The 20,101-nt window shown below is 37.2% G+C and overlaps 1 protein-coding gene across 8 annotated transcripts in view; it reads left to right on the top strand.

Annotated features, from left to right (window-relative positions):
- Positions 1-17,559, top strand: part of ZNF215 (zinc finger protein 215) — a 206,603-nt gene extending 189,044 nt beyond the window's left edge. For 4 of the 8 annotated variants that reach the window (XM_067038738.1, XM_067038737.1, XM_067038735.1 and 1 more), the window contains 3 exons: positions 3,773-3,861; positions 5,681-5,776; positions 15,727-17,522. In XM_067038738.1, coding sequence (XP_066894839.1) covers positions 5,743-5,776; positions 15,727-16,598 — 906 coding nt within the window. In that variant the 5' untranslated portion in view covers positions 3,773-3,861; positions 5,681-5,742 and the 3' untranslated portion in view covers positions 16,599-17,522. Of the gene's footprint in view, positions 1-3,772; positions 3,862-5,249; positions 5,383-5,680; positions 5,777-15,726 lie in introns of all 8 variants that reach the window. The other 4 variants (XM_067038741.1, XM_067038734.1, XM_067038736.1 and 1 more) reach the window with 4 other exon arrangements.
- The last annotated feature ends 2,542 nt before the right edge of the window (positions 17,560-20,101 follow it).

The raw sequence follows: 20,101 nt of genomic DNA, 5'->3' as shown, positions 1-20,101 counted from the left end.
GTTTCAGGGTAATACAGGACTGAGAAAGGCTTTTGTTTTCTTTTAACGTGCCATGGATCCCTGAAGAACCCACTTAAAGGGTTTGCCCATATTTTACCTACCTTAGACCTCTCAGGGTTGAAGTGGCTACCTGGCTAGCATTTGTCAGAAACATTTAATGAAAAATGTATTAGCCACTGCTACCTGGGACAGCAAATAAACAGTTGGGACAAACATAGACTAAACAAAAAGATGGGAGGAAAGGTGCTTTAGAGAGTAAGGGATTTGAAAGCTCCTACATATTCTTAGAGATCTAGGAGGCTGGGTACATGCTCAGAAACACCTGAGAATTCCCTGATTCTCACCTCTGGCTGGTCTTCAGCGTCTGCTCGAGCAGGAAATGAAGACTAAGGCAGGGGTGAAAACTATCTGGCTAAGTATTGAAGGCATTTCCTGATGCAGACAGCCCATCTGCAAAGGCTAGGAAATGATTTTTGTTTTTCTGGTTTCAAGCATTTAAGGAAATCTCTGAAATTGCTAACTAACCACTAAGTTAAGGAAGCAGACTTAAGTGGGCACACACAACAAAGAATATAGACTTTATAAATTCAAAAAGTTGAAAACATCAACAACATTGATAAAAGTTTAGCTACAATGACCAAGCAAAAAAGAGAGAAGCCAAAATAATTAAAATCAGGAATAAAGGTAGGGATATTACTACTGATCTTGCATAAATCAAAAAGATTATAAGAGAATACTGTGAAAACTTAGATGAAATAGAAAAATTCCCAAAACTACCAAAACTGACTCAGCTCATCTTAACAACTAAAGAGAATCAGTCATTTTAAAAATTTCAACAAAGTAAACCCAAGGACAACATGGCTTCACTGGTGAATTCTACCAAACATTAAAACAATAATTAACACCAAACTTTCTCAGACTCTTCTAAAAAATAGAAAAGGCAGGAATACTTCCTAACCTATTCTATGATGGGAGTTTTAATCTGATGCCAAAGCCAGAGAGAGACATCACAAGAAAAGAAAACTAGTGAACCAAACACAGCAGCATATTAAGAGGGTTATACACCATGACCATGTGGGATTTATCCCAGAAATACAAGGATGGTTCAAATGTGAAAATCAACATTATACACCATACCAATACAATGAAGGGAAAAATCACATGATCATCTCAATTGATGCAGAAAAAGCATTTGACAAATTTGTATATGAATGTTCATAGTAGCATTATTCATAATAACCAAAAAAATGGAAGCAATCCAAAAGTTCATCAACTGATGAATGGATAAACAAATTGATATTCATACAGTGGAGTATTATTCAGCCATTAAGAGGAACAAAGAACTAACACATGCTACAACATGGATGAACCTTCAAAATATGCTAATTTAAAGAGGTCAGACAAAAAATGTCACATACCATATGACTGAATTTACATGGAATGCCCAGAATAGGCAAATACAAAGAGACAGCATGGAGGGAAGGGGAATGGTAGGTGACTCCTTAACGGATATGGGGTTACTTTTGGGGGTAATGAATATGTTCTGGAATTAGATAGTGGTGACGGTTGCACAGCACTGTGAATATACTGAAAACCATGAATTGTGTACTTTCGAATGGTTAATATGGTGAATTTATTGTTATGTGAATTTTACCTCAATTTTTTAAAAAGGTAAGGTAAAAGAGATTACTCGATCAAGCTAAGATTGGATGTTAGAGGTAAAGGATCAGTGTTCAAGGAATTTGAAGTCTGAAAAGAGTAAACCTGCAAGTGATTTACCATAAAATCCAAGCTGCGTAGAAAAGAGAGTGACTTCACAAGAGGGATGATAGACTGGGAGAAAATTAAAGAAGCAGTGTACTATGGTGGAAGCTTGATGAAAGGATAGGAAAGTTGAAAGGATAGGAAAATATAGTTAGGGATTGATTCATTCAAGTTTGTTCTCAGAGTAGAACAATCCGAAGTATATAAGGACCCCAGTATGCAAAAGGAAGTAGCTTGATTGCTGATGGTTGTTAGAAATAAGGTTGTCAAGGGTCTTCAGGCTGGGTTATTGAAAAGATTATGATTTGGTGTGGAAAGCAACAGTGTTAGCTAAGTAAAGTTTTTACTGACCTAGTACAATTACTTATTTAATGTCTGTTGTTCACGACAGACTATAGGTTCCCTGAGGGCAGGCATTTGTGTGCCTCATACATGGGAGGTACTCAGTAAATACGGGCTGAATAAATGAATTTGCAATAGCTTAGTGTATTACAACATCAAGAAGGCCCTAGCTAAATGGCATGAACCACTATGAAAAAAATTTTTTATGAGCGTAGAAAAATCTTTATGAGGAAATGGGAATGGAGAAGTATGAATATATCAAAACAACTACCAAGACCATAGTATTGGAGCATGAGAAGAGGTGGCTTTGATGGTGGCCAATATCCATTTTAGATTAGAAAGGAGAAAGAATATTTTATAAAGAGCTAGGGAATGTATAGGAATTTTTCTTTGGCATGAGTTTCAGAGAACGCAACTGTAAAGGTTCAGGAAGGAAGTCAGCAGGAAAGAAGAGTTACGGGAAGGAAACAATACTCAGAGCAATAAAAAAGGGATGGCTGATTGAAGGCTTTTGCATCTTTTCAGGATATCTCAAATATTTCCAAGAATGACAAGAATGAGAATGTGATATTCTATGTATAAAGTAGATAACTAATGAGAACCTACTGTATAGCACAGGGAACTCTACTCAGTGCTCTGTGGTGACCTAAATGGCAAGGAAATCCAAAAAAGAGGGGATACGTGTATATGTAGAGCTGATTCATTTTGCTGTACAGCAGAACCTAACACAACATTGTAAAGTAACTGTACTCCAATGAAAATTAATTTTAAAAATAAATCATATAAAAAAAAGAATGTGGTATTGACTGTCCTAGGGGTTATGGGACTGAGCAAACTGAGGTTTCACAAAGTGTTATAGGCCTGAATAAAGTTAACAGACTGTAATCTTGTGGCAGTATTCAAATGGCATGTTGCTGAGAAATTTGGATTTTTTTTTTTCAAATCCTGCCTTTATTTATAAAACGTAAATATTTCCTGCATTGTTTCTATTTTTTCTTATTTCACCCTGAATCAATGAAAACTTCACAGACCAATATTGGCCCATAGTCTGGCATTTGAGGATTAGTGGTGTAATTAATGAATCTTGGAGAAACATTAGGAAGTAGCCCTTTGGTATACGTCTCACCAAAGGGCTGGAGAAGAGAATTGGTTGCTGCTCAGATTTTTATGTCCTGGAAGAGTCAGTAGTCCAAGGTGACCAGACTGCCTAAGTCTGTGTATAGTACACACAGAGCGACTTAGAGGAAAAGAATCCTTGAGTAGACTAATCCCCAATGTCTTTGAGAAAGTGATTGGTTGGGCAAAATATTCTTAGTTCCCAGTAGAATTACAGCCTGTGGTGGCTAAGCCTTAGTTAGTATTTAGTTTTGACAAGATTAAAGGGTTTTTTGGGGATCTGCTATAACCACAGATGAGGCATCAAAATATTATTTTGGCCTTCTCTCTGATCAAGTAGTTCTTGACCCCTGGTAGAATATGCAACTCACGTTTAGAGCTTTTTAAAAATATAAGATCTGGGCCCCACTCCTGGATATTCTGGTTGCTGGTAGAACATGACATCGTCAAATTTCAAACTTCTGAAGTAGCATGTTAAAAGTACTATAATTATTAAAAGTTTCTCTAAGGAAAAACTTGTCTCCCTAATGTTTTCCTTCATCTTCCTCAGGTATAACCTGCAAGGATTCTGCCCTACTCCAGAAGGGGAGCATCAAGAAAGAAAAAATGGAAGCTGACTCACTAACAGGCAGATCCCAGGTAAATTAGGATTCCACTCTATTGTAATGTTCTGCTTTTTCTTTTTAGGTCTGTGAACTGTTGCCAAACATAGTTCCATCTAAGAACATGACTATTTTAGTTGATGATACACTGGACATTGGATCTATTTTAGTTGATGATACACATTTTGGAAAATACTTAATTTTTGTATATTCTCTGTGCATCTATGCCTTTGAGACTGTAGATGGTAATTGCAGGTATAGACATAGGGCCTACCCAGGGAATGTTCAGAATTAAAAGTGAAGGAAGCCAAGGGCAGAATCCTGAGCAATGTCATTTAATAGGCAGGAGCAGAAGAAACCTCAAAGGATACTGAAATGAAAGGACCAAAGTGGTAGAGGAAAACCAGGAAAATACACTGTCACTGTGAAAGCAAAGAATGACCATATTTCAAGGAGAAATCCTTTAAAAGTTCAGAGAAGTGCAGCCTGAGTAGTGTCTATTCTCTTAACATCATGGAGATACAAGCATACATGGGAATAGAAGCCAGGTTGCAGAGGGTTGAGGAAAGAGGAAAAGTGAGGAAGTAGGCAAAACACATGTAGACAACTTATTCACAAAGACTGGCTCTGAGGTAGAGGAAAGATTTGTGTGTTTCAGTGTGATTGAAGGTAACTATAAGGACAAGGTTGAGAATGCTGGACAGAAAAGTGCAACAGCTGATGGGATGAAGGCCCTTATAACCAGTATTTATGCAGTGCCTAACATGTCTCAGGGCTGGCAATATGACAGTAAATGAAACAAAACGCCTGCCTTTTGGAAATTACATACTACTAGAAGTAGACAAAAACAAGCAAATAAGATAATTGCAGATGGTAATAATTATTAGGGAGAAAATAAAGAAACAGACTGATTAGGAAGATGGCTACTTTGTTGGGTAATCAGGAAAGGCCTATCTGACAAAGTGACATTGGGCTCTGAGGCCTGAAGGATGAGGCATTGGCCGACAGCGTTTCTCAGTTAGAGATGCTCCCTGTTCTGCTAGCTAGGAGAGCCTACATTTTCATTATAAATTTCCCTCAAATCTGCCTTAAACTCTTCCTGTTCTGAACTCTTGCTGTGTAAATTATTTGTACTCTATGGTAATTTTTTGTTCCACAATTATTCCAACCGGTTTTTCTCCTCAGTTAAAATGTAAGCTAATCTAGAGTTAGGACAGCCCTTCATTTTCCTTTCACAGCCCTCAAAGGGTACCAAGTTGATAGGCCCCTAAGGTAACTTGATTTTTATCACTGAGAACTCCAAACATTGTCCTATCAATTTTTTTTTTTGGTATATTCTTGCCACCTACCCTGTTCTTTCCAAATTCATTTCTCCTCTAGTAATATATTTGAGACCTTTGATTAAAAAGGAACTTAATGTTTTAGGAACCAGTGACACTCAAAGATGTGATTGTGGAATTCAGCAAGGAAGAGTGGGGGCAACTGGACCCTGCTGTAAAGAACCTGTACAGGGATGTGATGCTGGAGAACTATAGGAACCTGAATTCATTGCATAAAGGTGGCGTCTGCGTATTTACCTAATCTGCCCTTTAGTAGTCTCTTCATCTACTGTTAACAACTACTGTTGAAGTGGTTGAGGGCATTTGGGTTTCAGTTTAGGTTTCTTAATAACTTCTGGGCACAATAGCAGGTTTTCTTGCTGTATGTGATTGAAAGTCCTTTCTGATGTAGAGCTAGAAATACACAGGTCCACTGGCCTTCTCTTTTAGCAGCTCTTAGACTACTACTTTGGGATGGGATTCTCTTCCCTATAAAAATGTCTGAAATGTGTTTGTTTTCCTTTTCACCATGTACAGAGCATCTACTTTCCAAACCAGTTGAGACCTCCAGGTTGGAGAGTAAGGAAAAAAGTTGGAGAATGGAGCAAGAAATTCTAAGAACAACTGTTTTTGGTAAGCAACAGGTAGATCTGAGGCATTTGTAAGAAGCTTCTGTTCATTAAATACACAGATAATGTACAACCCAGGGTTTGAGTTGTTGGTTGGGAGGTGACAGCAAACCAGCTAAACTCTGAAGAAGAAAAGTTATTGCTTTTTGTTCACAGATTCCTTTTCTTATATGGACAGGCAAAAAAGTGGTGTGAGTTAGGAACACAGACTCTTTTTTTTTTTTTAATTGAAGTATAATTGGTTTACAATGTTGTGTTGGTTTCTGGTGTACAGCAAAGTGATTCAGTTATGCATATGTGTGTGTGTGTGTGTGTGTGTGTGTGTGTATTCTTTTTCATATTGTTTTCCATTATGGCTTATTATAGGATATTGAATATGGCTGCCTGTGCTATACAGTAGGCCCTTGTTAGTTATCCATTCTGTATATAATAGTTTGCATTTGCTAATCCCAAACTCCCAATCCATCCCTCCCCTCCCGCCTCCCCCTTGACAACAACAAGTCTGTTCTCTATGTCTGTGAGTCTGTTTCTGTTTCGTAGATAAGTTCATTTGTGTCATATTTTAGATTCCACATATAAGTGATACTATATGATATTTGTCTTTTTTTTCTGATTTACTTAGTGTGATAATCTCTAGGTCCATCCATGTTGCTGCAACTGGCATTATTTCATTCTTTTTAGAGCTGAGTAATATTCCATTGTATATATGTACCACATCTTTATCCATTCATCCGTCAATGGACATTTAAGTTGTTTCCACGTCTTGGCTATTGTAAATAGTGCTGCCATGAACATTGGGGTGCATGTATCTTTTCGAATTATAGCTTTGTGTGGATATATGCCCAGGAGTGGGATTGCTGGATCATATGGCAACTCTATTTTTAGTTTTTTAAGGAACCTCCATACTGTTCTCCATAGTGGCTGTACCAGTTTACATTCCCACTGACAGTGTAGGAGGAGGAACACAGACTCTTAACACAGGCAGAATTGCCTGGGGCAGCCTCCCTGCCAAGTTTCCTCTTCTGTAACATAACAGTGTTTACCTCCACATTACTGTGAGGATTAAATGAATTGATATGTGTAGCACACTTAGAACAGCGTCTGGCATGTGGTGTTATATAAGCAAATGTTAGCCAACCTAACATTAAATCATATTCTCTCCTTTAAAGAAAAGGAACTGCTTTATACTAGGCTGACTCCAGTAATCTTCCATTTTTCCTTCTTTTACTGTAGACATCCTTAACTTGTGCCTTCCTACCTTCATCGTAATCTCTTTATTCTTATTAACATTCTGTTTGTGAGAGATTAGAAATTGTTGTGTGCTTAGTATAAATTTTAGTAAGTAAAGTATGAAGAGGAATATAACTCACCCTGTTACCTCACTACCCAGAGCTATGCAGTATTAACATCATGGTTTGTTTTCTTAAGCCATTTTCTTTGTGATGATGTGTGCCTATGGCTTGTAAATATTTTTCTCCAAAACTGGGATCATCGAGAATGTGTCATTATGTATTCTGCTCTTCTCACCTCATGTGATATCGTGAACAAATACCCATTTAATTAGTCTATGAGAATGTGGTTTCTAATTCGCATATGACAGCCCCTCACATACATGTATAATAATTAACCATTGCCCACCCCAGCTGTTGGACTTTTAGTTTGTTGCCAGGTTTTCAGACATATCTGATTCCTTTCACAGGATTCCTTCTTAGAAGAGAAACTTCATCATCAAAGGGTATAACTCTATTAACTGTCTTGTTACATTAGGTTATACTGTCTACAAAAGAACTATGTTGTCTACTACCAACTCATACTCACTAATAGTGAGAGTGTTACTATCACTTTAGCTATTATATCTCTATTATCACCCGAGCAAACACTGGGTATTATTTACCTGAAATCTTTATTAATTTGTTAGGCAATTGACTCCATTTCTTCTTTCATAAGGTAAATCCTCTCCTTGATTATCCTTTCGACCCCATTTCTCCCTGCTTTTTTTAAACTTATATTTTCACCATTTCTGCCTCATTCTCCCATTAGCTTTTTAACATTTTCAGGTCATTATTAATTTTTTAACTTTCTCTCTCAACCCTACACCCTCTTCTAATACTCTGTTTCTCACCTCTTTATAGCCAGACTTCTCCGGGTGTTTTATACTTGCTTTTCTCTTTTCCTCACCTTTTATTCCTCAACCCATTCCTGTTGAGCTCTTACCTGAAATACTAATCTTAAACAGTTCTTGTTCAAGTCACTCATGACTTTATTGGAGCGAGCTTCAGGGGACACTTTTAAATTCCTTATCTCATTTGACTTCTCAACAGCAAGTGACACTGTTAACCGCTGCTCGTTCTGAAAACACTCCTAGGTTCCTGTAATACTCCTGAGTTTCTTCTTCTCTTTCTGGCTAGTCTGTCTCTGTCTACTGCGGACCTGTCCTTCTCTACCTAATACATTTCAGTTTTACAACATTTGATCTCATCCTGTCTTCTCTTTTGACTCTATTTTCTTCCATCTACAACTGCAGCTTCAATGATCACACATTTATAACAGCTTACAAGTTCATATCCCCAGCCCAGCCTTCAGCTCTGAACTAAAATTTATATACACATGACATTTCTCTTGGATGTCTCAAAGATGCCTTAAATTTCATAACACCAAAGTGATTTTTTTCCTTTCCAGTATTCTTCCATTGTTCCCTAGCTGGATGAGCTGCCATCCATCCAGTTATACAAGTATAGTTTAAGTATTATCCTTGACAGCCTCTTCTCCTTCACCTCTCTAATACTTGTTTTTTATCCTAAATATCTCTTAAATGTCTCTACTTCTCTATCTGCAATGCCACTACTGTAGTCCATGTCCTGTCATCTCTCACCTGAACTATCACCATAGCCTCTTGTCTTAATACAAGATCTTGGCTTCCCTTTTAGCTCTGTCTCCCCTCCACAACTCCAGTGTTTGAACCACACTGCAGTCATGGAGATCATGGTTTATCATGTACTTGCTGAAACCTCTGTACTGAATTCAGTTTTGCTTACTTCACAACACACTTGTCCCTACCTACTTCTCCAACCTCATCTCACAGTACATCCTTTTTGCACTCAAACCACACTGATCTACTCTCAGTCAGCCAGCATCAAATATGTATTAGCATCTACTGTGCCCTGTGCACTCTGATAGGTGTTGGGGTTCAGTAGAGAAAAAACACTTCCATAGGGAACATATTTCTGTTGTCCCTTGAGTGTGGCTTGCCCTCTCCCATCACAGGACCTCTGTGCATGTTGTTTCTTTACTTAATGCTCTTCCTCCTATCTTTGTCTAGTTGACTCCTACTCCTTCAGATCTCAAATAGGTCCATATCTCCTCAGGGAAACCTTTCTTGACTAGGCTAGTTTTTTCTATTATATACTCCCATAGCACCATATTCTTTTCCTCTTACCATTTATCACAAATATACTCTACATGTGTCTCTGTGAGTCCTTGTCTCACCCTAGGCTTTGTGTTCCTTGAGGGAAGGCAACATGTCTCTTTCTGCCTACATTTATATCTGCGCCTTTTGCACATATGTAGGAACCAAAGAAACAGATAGATAGATGGATAGATACTGGATTATGAGAAAAGTAAAAATTATTTGTTTTGGTCATCTGTGATTCAGTAAATGGTTCTTTTATGTCCGTTATCAAGATGTTAGAGGTTTTTAATTAGTATATTACAAGCTTATGTTAAATTCTCACTATTGACCATATTTGTGGCAAATGAGATGTGTCTGAAGACATTTTTAAAAATTATTTTATTCATGGAGGCTGCCCAACATATTTTTTATGTTATCATGTATCTCCCCCATTGTTTTATATCTGTTAATTTTTTTTTTTTTTTTGTGGTATGCGGGCCTCTCACTGTTGTGGCTTCTCCCGTTGCGGAGCACAGGCTCCAAACACACAGGCTCAGCGGCCATGGCTCACGGGCCCAGCCGCTCCGCGGCATGTGGGATCTTCCCGGACCGGGGCACGAACCCGTGTCCCCTGCATCGGCAGGCGGACTCTCAAGCACTGTGCTACCAGGGAAGCCCCCTGTTAATTTTATACCTAAGAATTTTTCCATCCCCAAACTAAGGAACATTTTTTCATTTTATTCTGACTCCATCCACTTCATTATTTAAATATAATATACCTTAATCAATCTAGAATTTACTTCAGTAAATGTCATTTATTTTCCCAGTTAATGGATTTTGGTGGATTAATGATGGCCACAAAATCTTTGTTACTCCCTCCATTGAAGTGTAGATGTTGTTTTCCCTCCCCTTGACTCTGAGCTGGCACTAGATTCTTTGATCAATAAAATGTAGCAGAAGTGACACTGTGCCACTTCCAGGTCTAGCCGCTTCTTTCTCCTGGAATTCAGCAGCCACTAGTTCTAGTACCCTGATATCACTGTGCTTATGAGAAGCCCAACTTGGCCACATGGAACATGTATACACACACACAAATACACACATGCGTCATGTATTTTTTTTAAGATTTCTACATTTTTAAAAACTGAAGTATAGTTGATTATGTCATGTTAGTTTCAGGTGTACAGCAGTGATTCCATATATATATGGGATATATATATATATATATATATATATATATATATTCTTTTCCCTTAATGGTTATTACAAAATATTGAGTACAGTTCCCTGTGCTATACAGTAGGTCCTTGTTGGTTATCTATTTTATATATAGTAGTGTGTATATATTAATCTCAAACTCCTAATTTATCCCTCCCCCCTTCCCCTTTGGTAACCATAAGTTTGTTTTCTATGTCAGTAGGTCTGTTTCTATTTTGTATTTAAGTTCATTTGTATCATTTGTTTTTTAGATTCCACATATGGGTGACATCATATTTGTCCTTTTCTTTCTGACTCATTTCATTTAGTATAATAATCTCTAGTCCATCCATGTTGCTGCAAATGGCATTATTTCATTCTTTTTTTTATAGCTGAGTAATATTCCATTGTATATATGTACCACATCTTTTTTATCCATTCCTCTGTTGATGGACACTTAGGTTGCTTCCACGTCTTGGCTATTGTAAATAGTGCTGCAGTGAACATTGAGTTGCATGTATCTTTTGAATTATGGTTTTGTGTGGATATATGCCCAGGAGTGGGATTGCAGGATCATACGGTAGTTCTATTTTTAGTTTTTTAAGGAAACCTCCATACTGTTCTCCACAGTGGCTGTACCAATTTACATTCCCACCAACAATGTAGGATGGTTCCTTTTTCTCCACACCCTCTCCAGCATTTATCATTTATAGACTTTTTGATGATGGCCATTCTGACCAGTGTTAAGGTGATACCTCATTGTAGTTTTGATTTGCATTTCTCTAATAATTAGGGATGTTGAGCATCTTTTCATGTGCCTTTTGGGCATCTGTATGTCTTCTTTGGAGAAATGTCTATTTAGATCTTCTGCCCATTTTTTGATTGGGTTGTTTTTTTGATATTGAGATATATGAGCTGTCTGTATATTTTGAAAATTATCCCTTACCAGTTGCATCATTTGCAAATATTTTTCCCAGTCTGTAGGTTGTCTTTTTGTTTTGTTTATGGTTTCCTTTGCTGTGTAAAAGCTTTTAAGTTTAATTAGGTCCCATTTATTTATTTTTGTTTTTATTTTCATTACTCTAGGAGATGGATCCAAAAAGATATTGCTGCATTTTATGTCAGAGTATTCTGCCTATGTTTTTATAGGAGTTTTATAGTATCTGGTTTTACATTTAGGTTTTTAATCCATTTTGAGTTTATTTTTGTGTATGGGGTTAGAGAATGTTCTAATTTCATTCTTTTACATGTAGTCTGTCTATTTTTCCTGGCACCACTTATTGAAGAGACTGTCTTTTCTCCACTATATATTCTTGCCTCCTTTATGGTAGATTAATTGACTGTAGGTGCATGGGTTTATTTCTGGGCTTTCTATCCTGTTTCACTGATCTGTATTTGTTTTTGTGCTAGTACCATACTATTGTGATCACTGTAGCTTTGTAGTATAGTTTGAAGTCAGGGAGCCTGGTTCCTCCAGCTCCATTTTTCTTTCTCAAGATTGCTTCGGCTGTTCTCAAGATTGTCTTTTATGTTTCCATAGGAATTAAAAAATTTTTCGTTCTGTGAAAAATGCCATTTTCACAGTATGTATATAGTAGTGTGTATATATTAATCTCAAACTCCTAATTTATCCCTTCCCCCTTCTCCTTGGGTAACCATAAGTTTGTTTGTGTAATGCCAGTTACACAAAGTGTAATTTGATAGCGATTGCATTGAATCTGTAGATTGCCTTAGGTAGTATAGTCATTTCGGCAATATTGATTCTTCCAATCCAAGAACATGGTATATCCTTCCTTCTGTTTGTGTCATCTTCGGTTTCTTTCATCAGCATCTTATAGTTTTCAGAGTACAGGTTTTTTGCCTCCTCAGGTAGGTTTACTCTTAGGTATTTTATTCTTTTTGATGCGATGGTAAATGGGATTGTTTCCTTAATTTCTCTTTCTGATCTTTTGTTGTTAGTGTATAGAAATGCAGCAGATTTCTGTGTATTAATTTCGTATCCTGCAACTCTACTGAATTCATTGATGAGCTCTGGTAGTTTTCTGGTAGCATCTTTAGGATTTTCTACACACATGTATATTTTTAAGGCTTACCAAATGTTTCAGATCTAGAATAAGAATCAATGATCCAAGTTTACTAGAGACAGTATAAGGTAAATTTGGATAGAGAATATAAAGCCAGATTTTGGAGAGTTTAACTAACTAGGTGATTTGAGAAGTTGGGGAAAATTGTTAGGCCAAAGAAAGGCAGAGGTGGTTTGGCATGGGCTGGTCTCCAGGAGAGAAGTAGGCAGAGACCCAGAATTAGGATTATAGGCTAAGGTTTAAAGTGTTTATTTTTGTTTTAGGTTAGAGACAGGAACAAAGTCTTATAGATAAAACACAGTTTATGAGTTTGGAATTAGTGGTCAGGAATAAGCCAGTGATTTGAAATCTATTAGAGCAAAAAGAGAACAAATCATTGGTTAATATTATGTATAAAGATAAACAATGGTATTAACACTAAAATCAACAGATTCTTAAGCCTATTACCATAATTATTTAATATTTACCTGAAGGTTTTAACTAATGAAAGAAAAATAAATGAAACAAATGAGAAAATTAATAGAAAAGAGAGAAAGCTATTTGTATATGATAACTTTCTACTTAGAAAATCCAAGAGACTCAGTATCAAAATGATTATATCTGTTTAGAATTTCATTAAGGTGGCCAGATATTAAATAAAAATATTAGCAACTTTTCTACATATTAGAACCAAGTGACTTGAAAATAACAAAATACATGAGAGTGATTTTAAAAATAGAAGTAAGGAAGTTGCATGAAAAATGAGTTGTACAAATATGAGGAGAACATAGATTTACTTAGGGAAATACAACTAGGAATTTTGCTATTTAATAAATATTACTAGAATAAAATTACAGTTTTGGTCATCTATTATTTCTAACAAATCACCCTAAAACTTAGTGACTTAAGACAATTATTTTATTAGTTCTCACAATTTCATGACTTGACTTAGGAATTCTTACATTCCATATGATGTTTGCTGAGGATGCATTGTTCTGGGAGCTTGACTGAGATGGAATGGCCAGGATGACTTGGCCATTCCAACTATGATCACGTAGATGGAAGTTGATGCTAGCTGTCACTGGGAACTTAGCTAGTCCTGTGGACCACAACACCTATACATGGCCTCTACTGAGGCAAGGACTTCTCACAGCATGGCAGCAAGGTTCTGAGAGGGAACATCCTGAGAGGAATTGAAAGCTGTGGGTCTTTTAAAGGCTAGGCCCAGGGACATCCCTGGTGGCACAGTGGTTAAGAATCCACCTGCCAATGCAAGGGACACAGGTTCGATCCCTGATCCTGGAAGATCCCACATGCCGCGGAGCAACTAAGCCCTGCGCTTTAGCGCCCATGAGCCACAACTGCTGAGCCCACGCGCCACAACTACTGAAGCCCATGTGCCTAGAGCCCATGCTCCACAACAAGAAAAGCCAGCGCAATGAGAAGCCCGTGCACCACAATGAAGAGTAGCCCCTGCTCACTGCAACTAGAGAAAGAACAGTGACAAAGACCCAACGCAGCCAAAAATAAATTAATTAATTTTAAAAAATTATTTTTTTAAATAAAATAAAGGCTGGGCCCAGAAATAGCCTAGTATCACTTCTATCACATTGTGTTGGCCAAGCAGTCTCAGGATCAGCCCAGATTCCAGGGGAAGAAAAATAGACTCCACTTCTCTATGAGGAGAGTATCAGAAAAAGTGCCATAATTCTGATCTGCTATAGTCTGTTGTTTGGCCACAAATTAACTTTATTTTTCTCCCTTGTTAATTACATTTACTGTCTCCTAAGATGTCATCTCATCATGGCATCAATCTTGAAGTCCAGGAACTCATCCTCTAAATTAAGTCCAGGTTTGGAAGAAGTTCCTCTCTCTCTGAAAACCTGTGAATTAAAGGGACAAGTTATCTGCCCCCACACATCCAATATACACTGGTGAGGTAGAGACAGGAAAGCTACAATCGATATTTCCATTATATTCCTAGGCTTCGTCCTAGGAGATTCTGATTTAATTGTCTAGTTTCTAGTGTGGGTATTTTACAGACAAATAATGATTTCTTGTAGAGATTAGACTAAAGAAGGCTGAATTGATATACACTTGATAGAGTTGGATGTATCAGTGAGAGCTGCTTTGAGGTAAAAGTCATTTCATAAAGTAAAGTAATAGTACCTAAGGACAGATTAGATATGAGAGATAAAGAGCAATGGTTATTCAAGTTCTCTTCATGAACTCTAGTGTAAATGTTAGAAGGCCAGTGACTCACTGAACGAAAATGAGGACATTGAGGGAAGTTCCTTCCACATGGAAGATGATAGTCTCATTTGTTGAGTTTTGGAAGAGAGTAGGGATGGTCAAGTAGAGGTGTTCTAGTGACTGTGAAACTTCAAAGCTGAATGTCTTGCTTGGCTACCAATAAAGTATAGGAGATAAAATCGTTAGATATATCTGATGTTATGTGGAAAAGGAGAAAGAAGGGAAGTCGGTTAAATTTAATTTTTTTAAAAAATGCTAGAATATATAGTATACTGGGTATATTTATATAGAAACTAAGTGAAAAAGGAATTTGAGAAGGAAACTGGAACTTTATCAAATGAAATAGAGAAACTGAAGGCAGGTGAAAACAGAAGAACCCAACCTGAATCAGGATAGGTAACGTTTTGAGTTCTAGGAAACACATAGAGGTGTCTGAGCACTGTTAGAATCAGGAGTGATTATTTTGAGCCCAGGATAAGACTGGTTTCCCTGCTATCATATATTACAGTTCTTTCTGCCTCTGTTAAATGCAGGGAATAATTGCTGTGTATGGAAAATAGGGGCACTGTGATTGCAAGTTTGCTTTTAGCTGTTAAGCTATGGGGCCTATAAATTTAGACATGTTCCTGAAGAAATGATTAAATTGGTATTTTTGAAGGGCTATTATGTGGAACACCTTGGGGTAAAAGAGACAGGATGCTAGAGAAAGTAAGATTAGGTATAACTTTCACAGACTAGTTATGAACCAGTGATGGCTTGAACCGTGACATGCCATGCCATCCCAGTTCATATGATGATATTTTACCTAAGTTCTGTGTACTCTCCTTAGTATTCTTGAATAGCTCTCATATTTTATGATCTCCTGATCCTTTTTAAAATATTTTTATCCCATTTATTTCTTCTGTAATCCTTGTTTTCTAACCTTGCCTCACATTTCCATTCTGTATTTAAAGACCCATAAAATATGCATATACCCTTATATGGCTTAGCATCCCTTTCCTAATTAAGCAGTTTCCCTTCTTCTAGTTCATGGAATTTTTAATTTATTTTTAGACAGAGAGATAATTTCAGAAAATCAGGATTTAGTTCCAAAGCAGAGAATTTCTGGAGAAGAATCATCCCATGCAGTGATTATGACAAGACTGACTGAAAGTGGACATCCTCCTTTAGATGCCTGGAAAAGTGATGATTGGTTATATAAGAACCAGGAACACTGGGACATAAATTTGCCACAAGAAGCTTTCGTTCATAATGCAGTCTACACTGAGGAGGGAGACTTTGAATATAGTGAAAATAAGGAAAGTTTTGATGTTAAGTCAGTTAACTCAACTTTTGACACACAGCAGGGAGTTCCTATGGGAAAGGGTTCCCCAAAGTGTGATCAGCTTAAAACTAACTTCGACTTTAATTTAGACTCAGTAGGTAAGCAACGTTCAAAATATAACGGATGTGGGAATGCCTTGAACTTGAATACAGATACTCAGCACCCAAAAAGTCATGCCACAGTGAATTCCTATGAATGTTATCAATGTGGGAAGGCCTTCAGCCGCAGTTCGTCTCTTGTTCGACATCAGATCATTCACACAGGAGAGAAACCCTATAAATGCAATGAATGTGGAAGATTCTTCAACCGACGTACAAACCTTACTAAGCATCAAAAAATTCACACTGAAGCAAAGGCCTCCGAAGGCAATAAATATGTAAAACTCCTCAGTCAGCCTGAAGACAGTAATAAAAATCCAAGACTCTGTTCTGCAAATAATCCCTATGAATGTGTTAACTGTGGCAAAGCCTTCACCCGAAGCTCCTCACTTATTCGACATCAAGTGATTCATACAGGAGAGAAACCATTCAAGTGTAAGGAATGTGAGAAAACCTTCAACAGGAGTTCAAACCTGATTAAACACCAAAAACTTCATACTTGAGAGAAGTCCTGTGACAGGAAGAATGTGGGATTATCTTCAGTCAGAACTCATTCAAAGTCCATGAATTTATTCTGGAAGGAATCCTGTGAATATAGTAAATGAAAGAAAATGTCGGAGATTATTCTTTGATATGACTGAATTAATATGGAGATAAATCTGTTATTGGACAGAAATCTGAGGGAGCTTTTCCAGGCTTCAAATGAAGTCATAAGGGTTCGGAGTTAAACATATCAACATGATAGTGTTTGTCTGTCATTATTCCGATATCCATTACCATCATCTTTCCCTAGTTCATAAATGGAACCTGTGGAATACTTATATTCACCTGATCTATTGATGAAGTAGATATTACAGAGGAGCCAAGCAATACCCCTGGAGTTGACATCTAATAAAACTCAAACTTTCAGTCCTTATAAGAAGGTCACAAAAAACCAGGAACTCACAAGAATACATCCATAGAAGGACACTTCTAAGGACTGACTCTGAATTAATGGCAAAGACCACAGTGACAGCCAATTACTTCACACCTAGTAATATCCTTAGGTGTCCTGGTGCGGAGTGGGGACTGGAATTGGAAGAGGGTTTTCAACTGCAATGGTGGGTGGATGTGTTGTTAATCTAATTCTCAATATCTGCATTTGTTGAAGTACTGTTTGGGATCTAGGCTTGAGAGGCATCCATAGCCTTGGGCTGTCATTTATCCCAAACATTAAAAGGTGAACAGAGTGTCCTATTACTCGGTGTACCAGAACTGCCTCTTTTTTCTGTAAGCTACATCAGCATCCCAAAGGGTTCTTGAGACAAGATGTTTATCTTAATTTGCCCCCAAAGATTCATACTGGAGACATTCCCAATGAATGCTGATGGTGACTTTTGTCAGAGTTCATATGTTATCCAAAAGCAGAAAACATATTCTGGGATGAACCCCTATGATGAGTTAATAAATGTGAAAAATTATTCTATGTTCATTTGTTCATTCTTTATATCACAAGCTATTAAATTAAGATAAAACCCTATACAAGTATTGATAATTTATAGGGAAATTCATATAAACATAAGGCAACTTGTGGAGAATCCTAAGAGAAAAACACTCTGAACATAGGAAATTCTTGAGGTATATAGTTCAGTCATTCATCAAAGCAATGACATGTTTAATATAATGGATTATGACATTCTCCTTTTAGGCATTCTGAGTCTAATAGTTCACTTTTTTAATAAGCTGTAATTTTCTTTTGGCTGGTTGAAAGATAAAAGTACTATTTTCATTTGTTATCTTTTTTCTCAACAGCTAGCTATTTGGGTCTAAGTAAAATACTTATTTTTACTCCTAAATCTCTACACTTTCCACAAATTAAAAGATCTATATACTATTTACTAAGCTAAACATACTTAGATTTGAAGAAAACACCTTTAGAGTACACTTAACATTTAATTTTTGCAGAAGAGTTACAGCCAGTTAACATCTTCCAGCCTTTTTCCGTAAACCTATTTACTTAATAAACATTTGAATTTCACCATGTGCATTCAAAGGCAGGTATCTAAGCTGAAACATGAAAGTGAAAATTAGCTAGATTGTGTGTGGTGGAGTGTAGGAATGTTAGAAGAGATGAAAAAGGAGAAACAAGGAGTACAGAGCTACAGAGTGATGAGAGCATGGCATCAGGAAGCACATTCACTGACTGGAATGTGGCACTGGAAAAGAGTGGAGCAGGTATACACAGAGGTGAAGTTAGAGGGAGACTCAAAGGCCAGATCGTGAAAGGCCTTGTAAGCCACCTTAGAAGTTTGGACTTCATGCTAAACGTAATGGCAAAAAGTAAAATTCCTGTCACCACAATTATTCAGTGCTCTGAAAGTGCCAGTGGGATAATGAGAAAAGGAAAATAAATGGAAATTGGAAAGGAGAAAATCATTTGCTGATGATATGGTAGACCATTAAGACAACCTAAAAAAATCAATTGAAAAACTTAAAAGTTAATAAGTTAATTCAGATATACTACATATACCCCACTTCCCTCAAAAAATACCTTGAATAAATGGAAACATGTTTCTGGATGAGAAGATAAGTGTAAAGATGTTCAATCTCCCCACATTAAACCATTTCAATCAAATATTTCATTAGGAGGATTATTTCACCAAGTGATTATAAAGTTTATTTTGTAGAAGTAACAAGTTAAAATAGCTATATACCTTTTTATTAAAGGGGGGTGATAAGAGGACTCTTACTACTAGAAACAGTGCAGTACTAACCTAGGAAATGACATCTCTGGGACAGAACTGATTGTAACTAGACCTAGATGTTTGTAAGAATTTAGCATGTCATAAATTATCACTTCACACTGGTTAATAATAGTTAATAATAGTTAATAATAGTTAATATTACATTTATATCATATGCAGGTATATTAGGTGAATATATAATATAGGCTGATATTTATTAAAATCAAAAATTAAAAGTTGAACATCAATGAAAACTGGTCTAAAAAATTAACTGTCAATTCATGATAAAAGTATAACCAATAAACATGGGGGAAATACTATCTTCACCAATAATAAAAACATAACACTTGGGGCTAATAACATATGAAAGGAATATTAAAGCTCAGTTTTAATATTGTCAAATATTAGTTTAGTGTCATAACCACTAACAGGAGTGTAAATAATTACTACCTTTTTGGAGAGCTGATTTGACGTGTATGAAGAGCCTTTAAAAAGTCAGTAACACAGAGGGAACAGATCAGGAGTTAAGGATTTAGGAACCTCAAGAATGCATGTGTTTCCCCAGAGGGCAGCATGGGATGCACAGTCTACAATAGGAAAGTGCAAGAAAGTTGCAGAAAGGACCAGGCATCCAGCCTACAAAGAAAGGGAGTAATTGCAGAGCTCAACCTGAGATAGCAAAAAAGAACAAGTATGACTTGGGAACCACCAGACTCAGCAACAGCAGCAGCAACAACAATCACTGAGGAACTAGGCCAGAGATGAGCTAGGGGTGGGGCTTCCCTGGTGGCGCAGTGGTTAAGAATCTGCCTGCCAATCAATGCAGGGGACATGGGTTCAATCTCTGGTCCGGGAAGATCCCACATGCTGCGGAGCAACTAAGCCTGTGCGCCACAACTGCTGAGCCCATGCGCCACAACTACTGAAGCCCATGTGCTCTAGGGCCCATGTGCTGCAACTACTGAGCCCACGTGCCACAACTACTGAAGCCCACGCACCTAGAGCCCGTGCTCCGTAACAAGAGAAGCCACCGAAATGAGAAGCCCGTGCACCGCGATGAAGAGTAGCCCCTGTTAGCCGCAACTAGAGAAAGCCCACATACAACGAAGACCCAATGCAGCCAAAAATAAATTAAAATTAAATTAAATTTTAAAAAAGATGAGCTAGGGGCAAGGCAAGCACATCACCCGGGCTCTCTTACATATACTTAAATATATCAATAAGCACTTAAATATTTGTCCATCTGTTTCATATTTAGGAAGCTGTGGTCAAGTTGTTATTGG

Source organism: Kogia breviceps, chromosome 7 (assembly GCF_026419965.1).
Source record: "Kogia breviceps isolate mKogBre1 chromosome 7, mKogBre1 haplotype 1, whole genome shotgun sequence".
Classification (NCBI taxonomy): domain Eukaryota; kingdom Metazoa; phylum Chordata; class Mammalia; order Artiodactyla; family Physeteridae; genus Kogia; species Kogia breviceps.
This window is presented reverse-complemented; position numbering and strand designations above follow the sequence as displayed.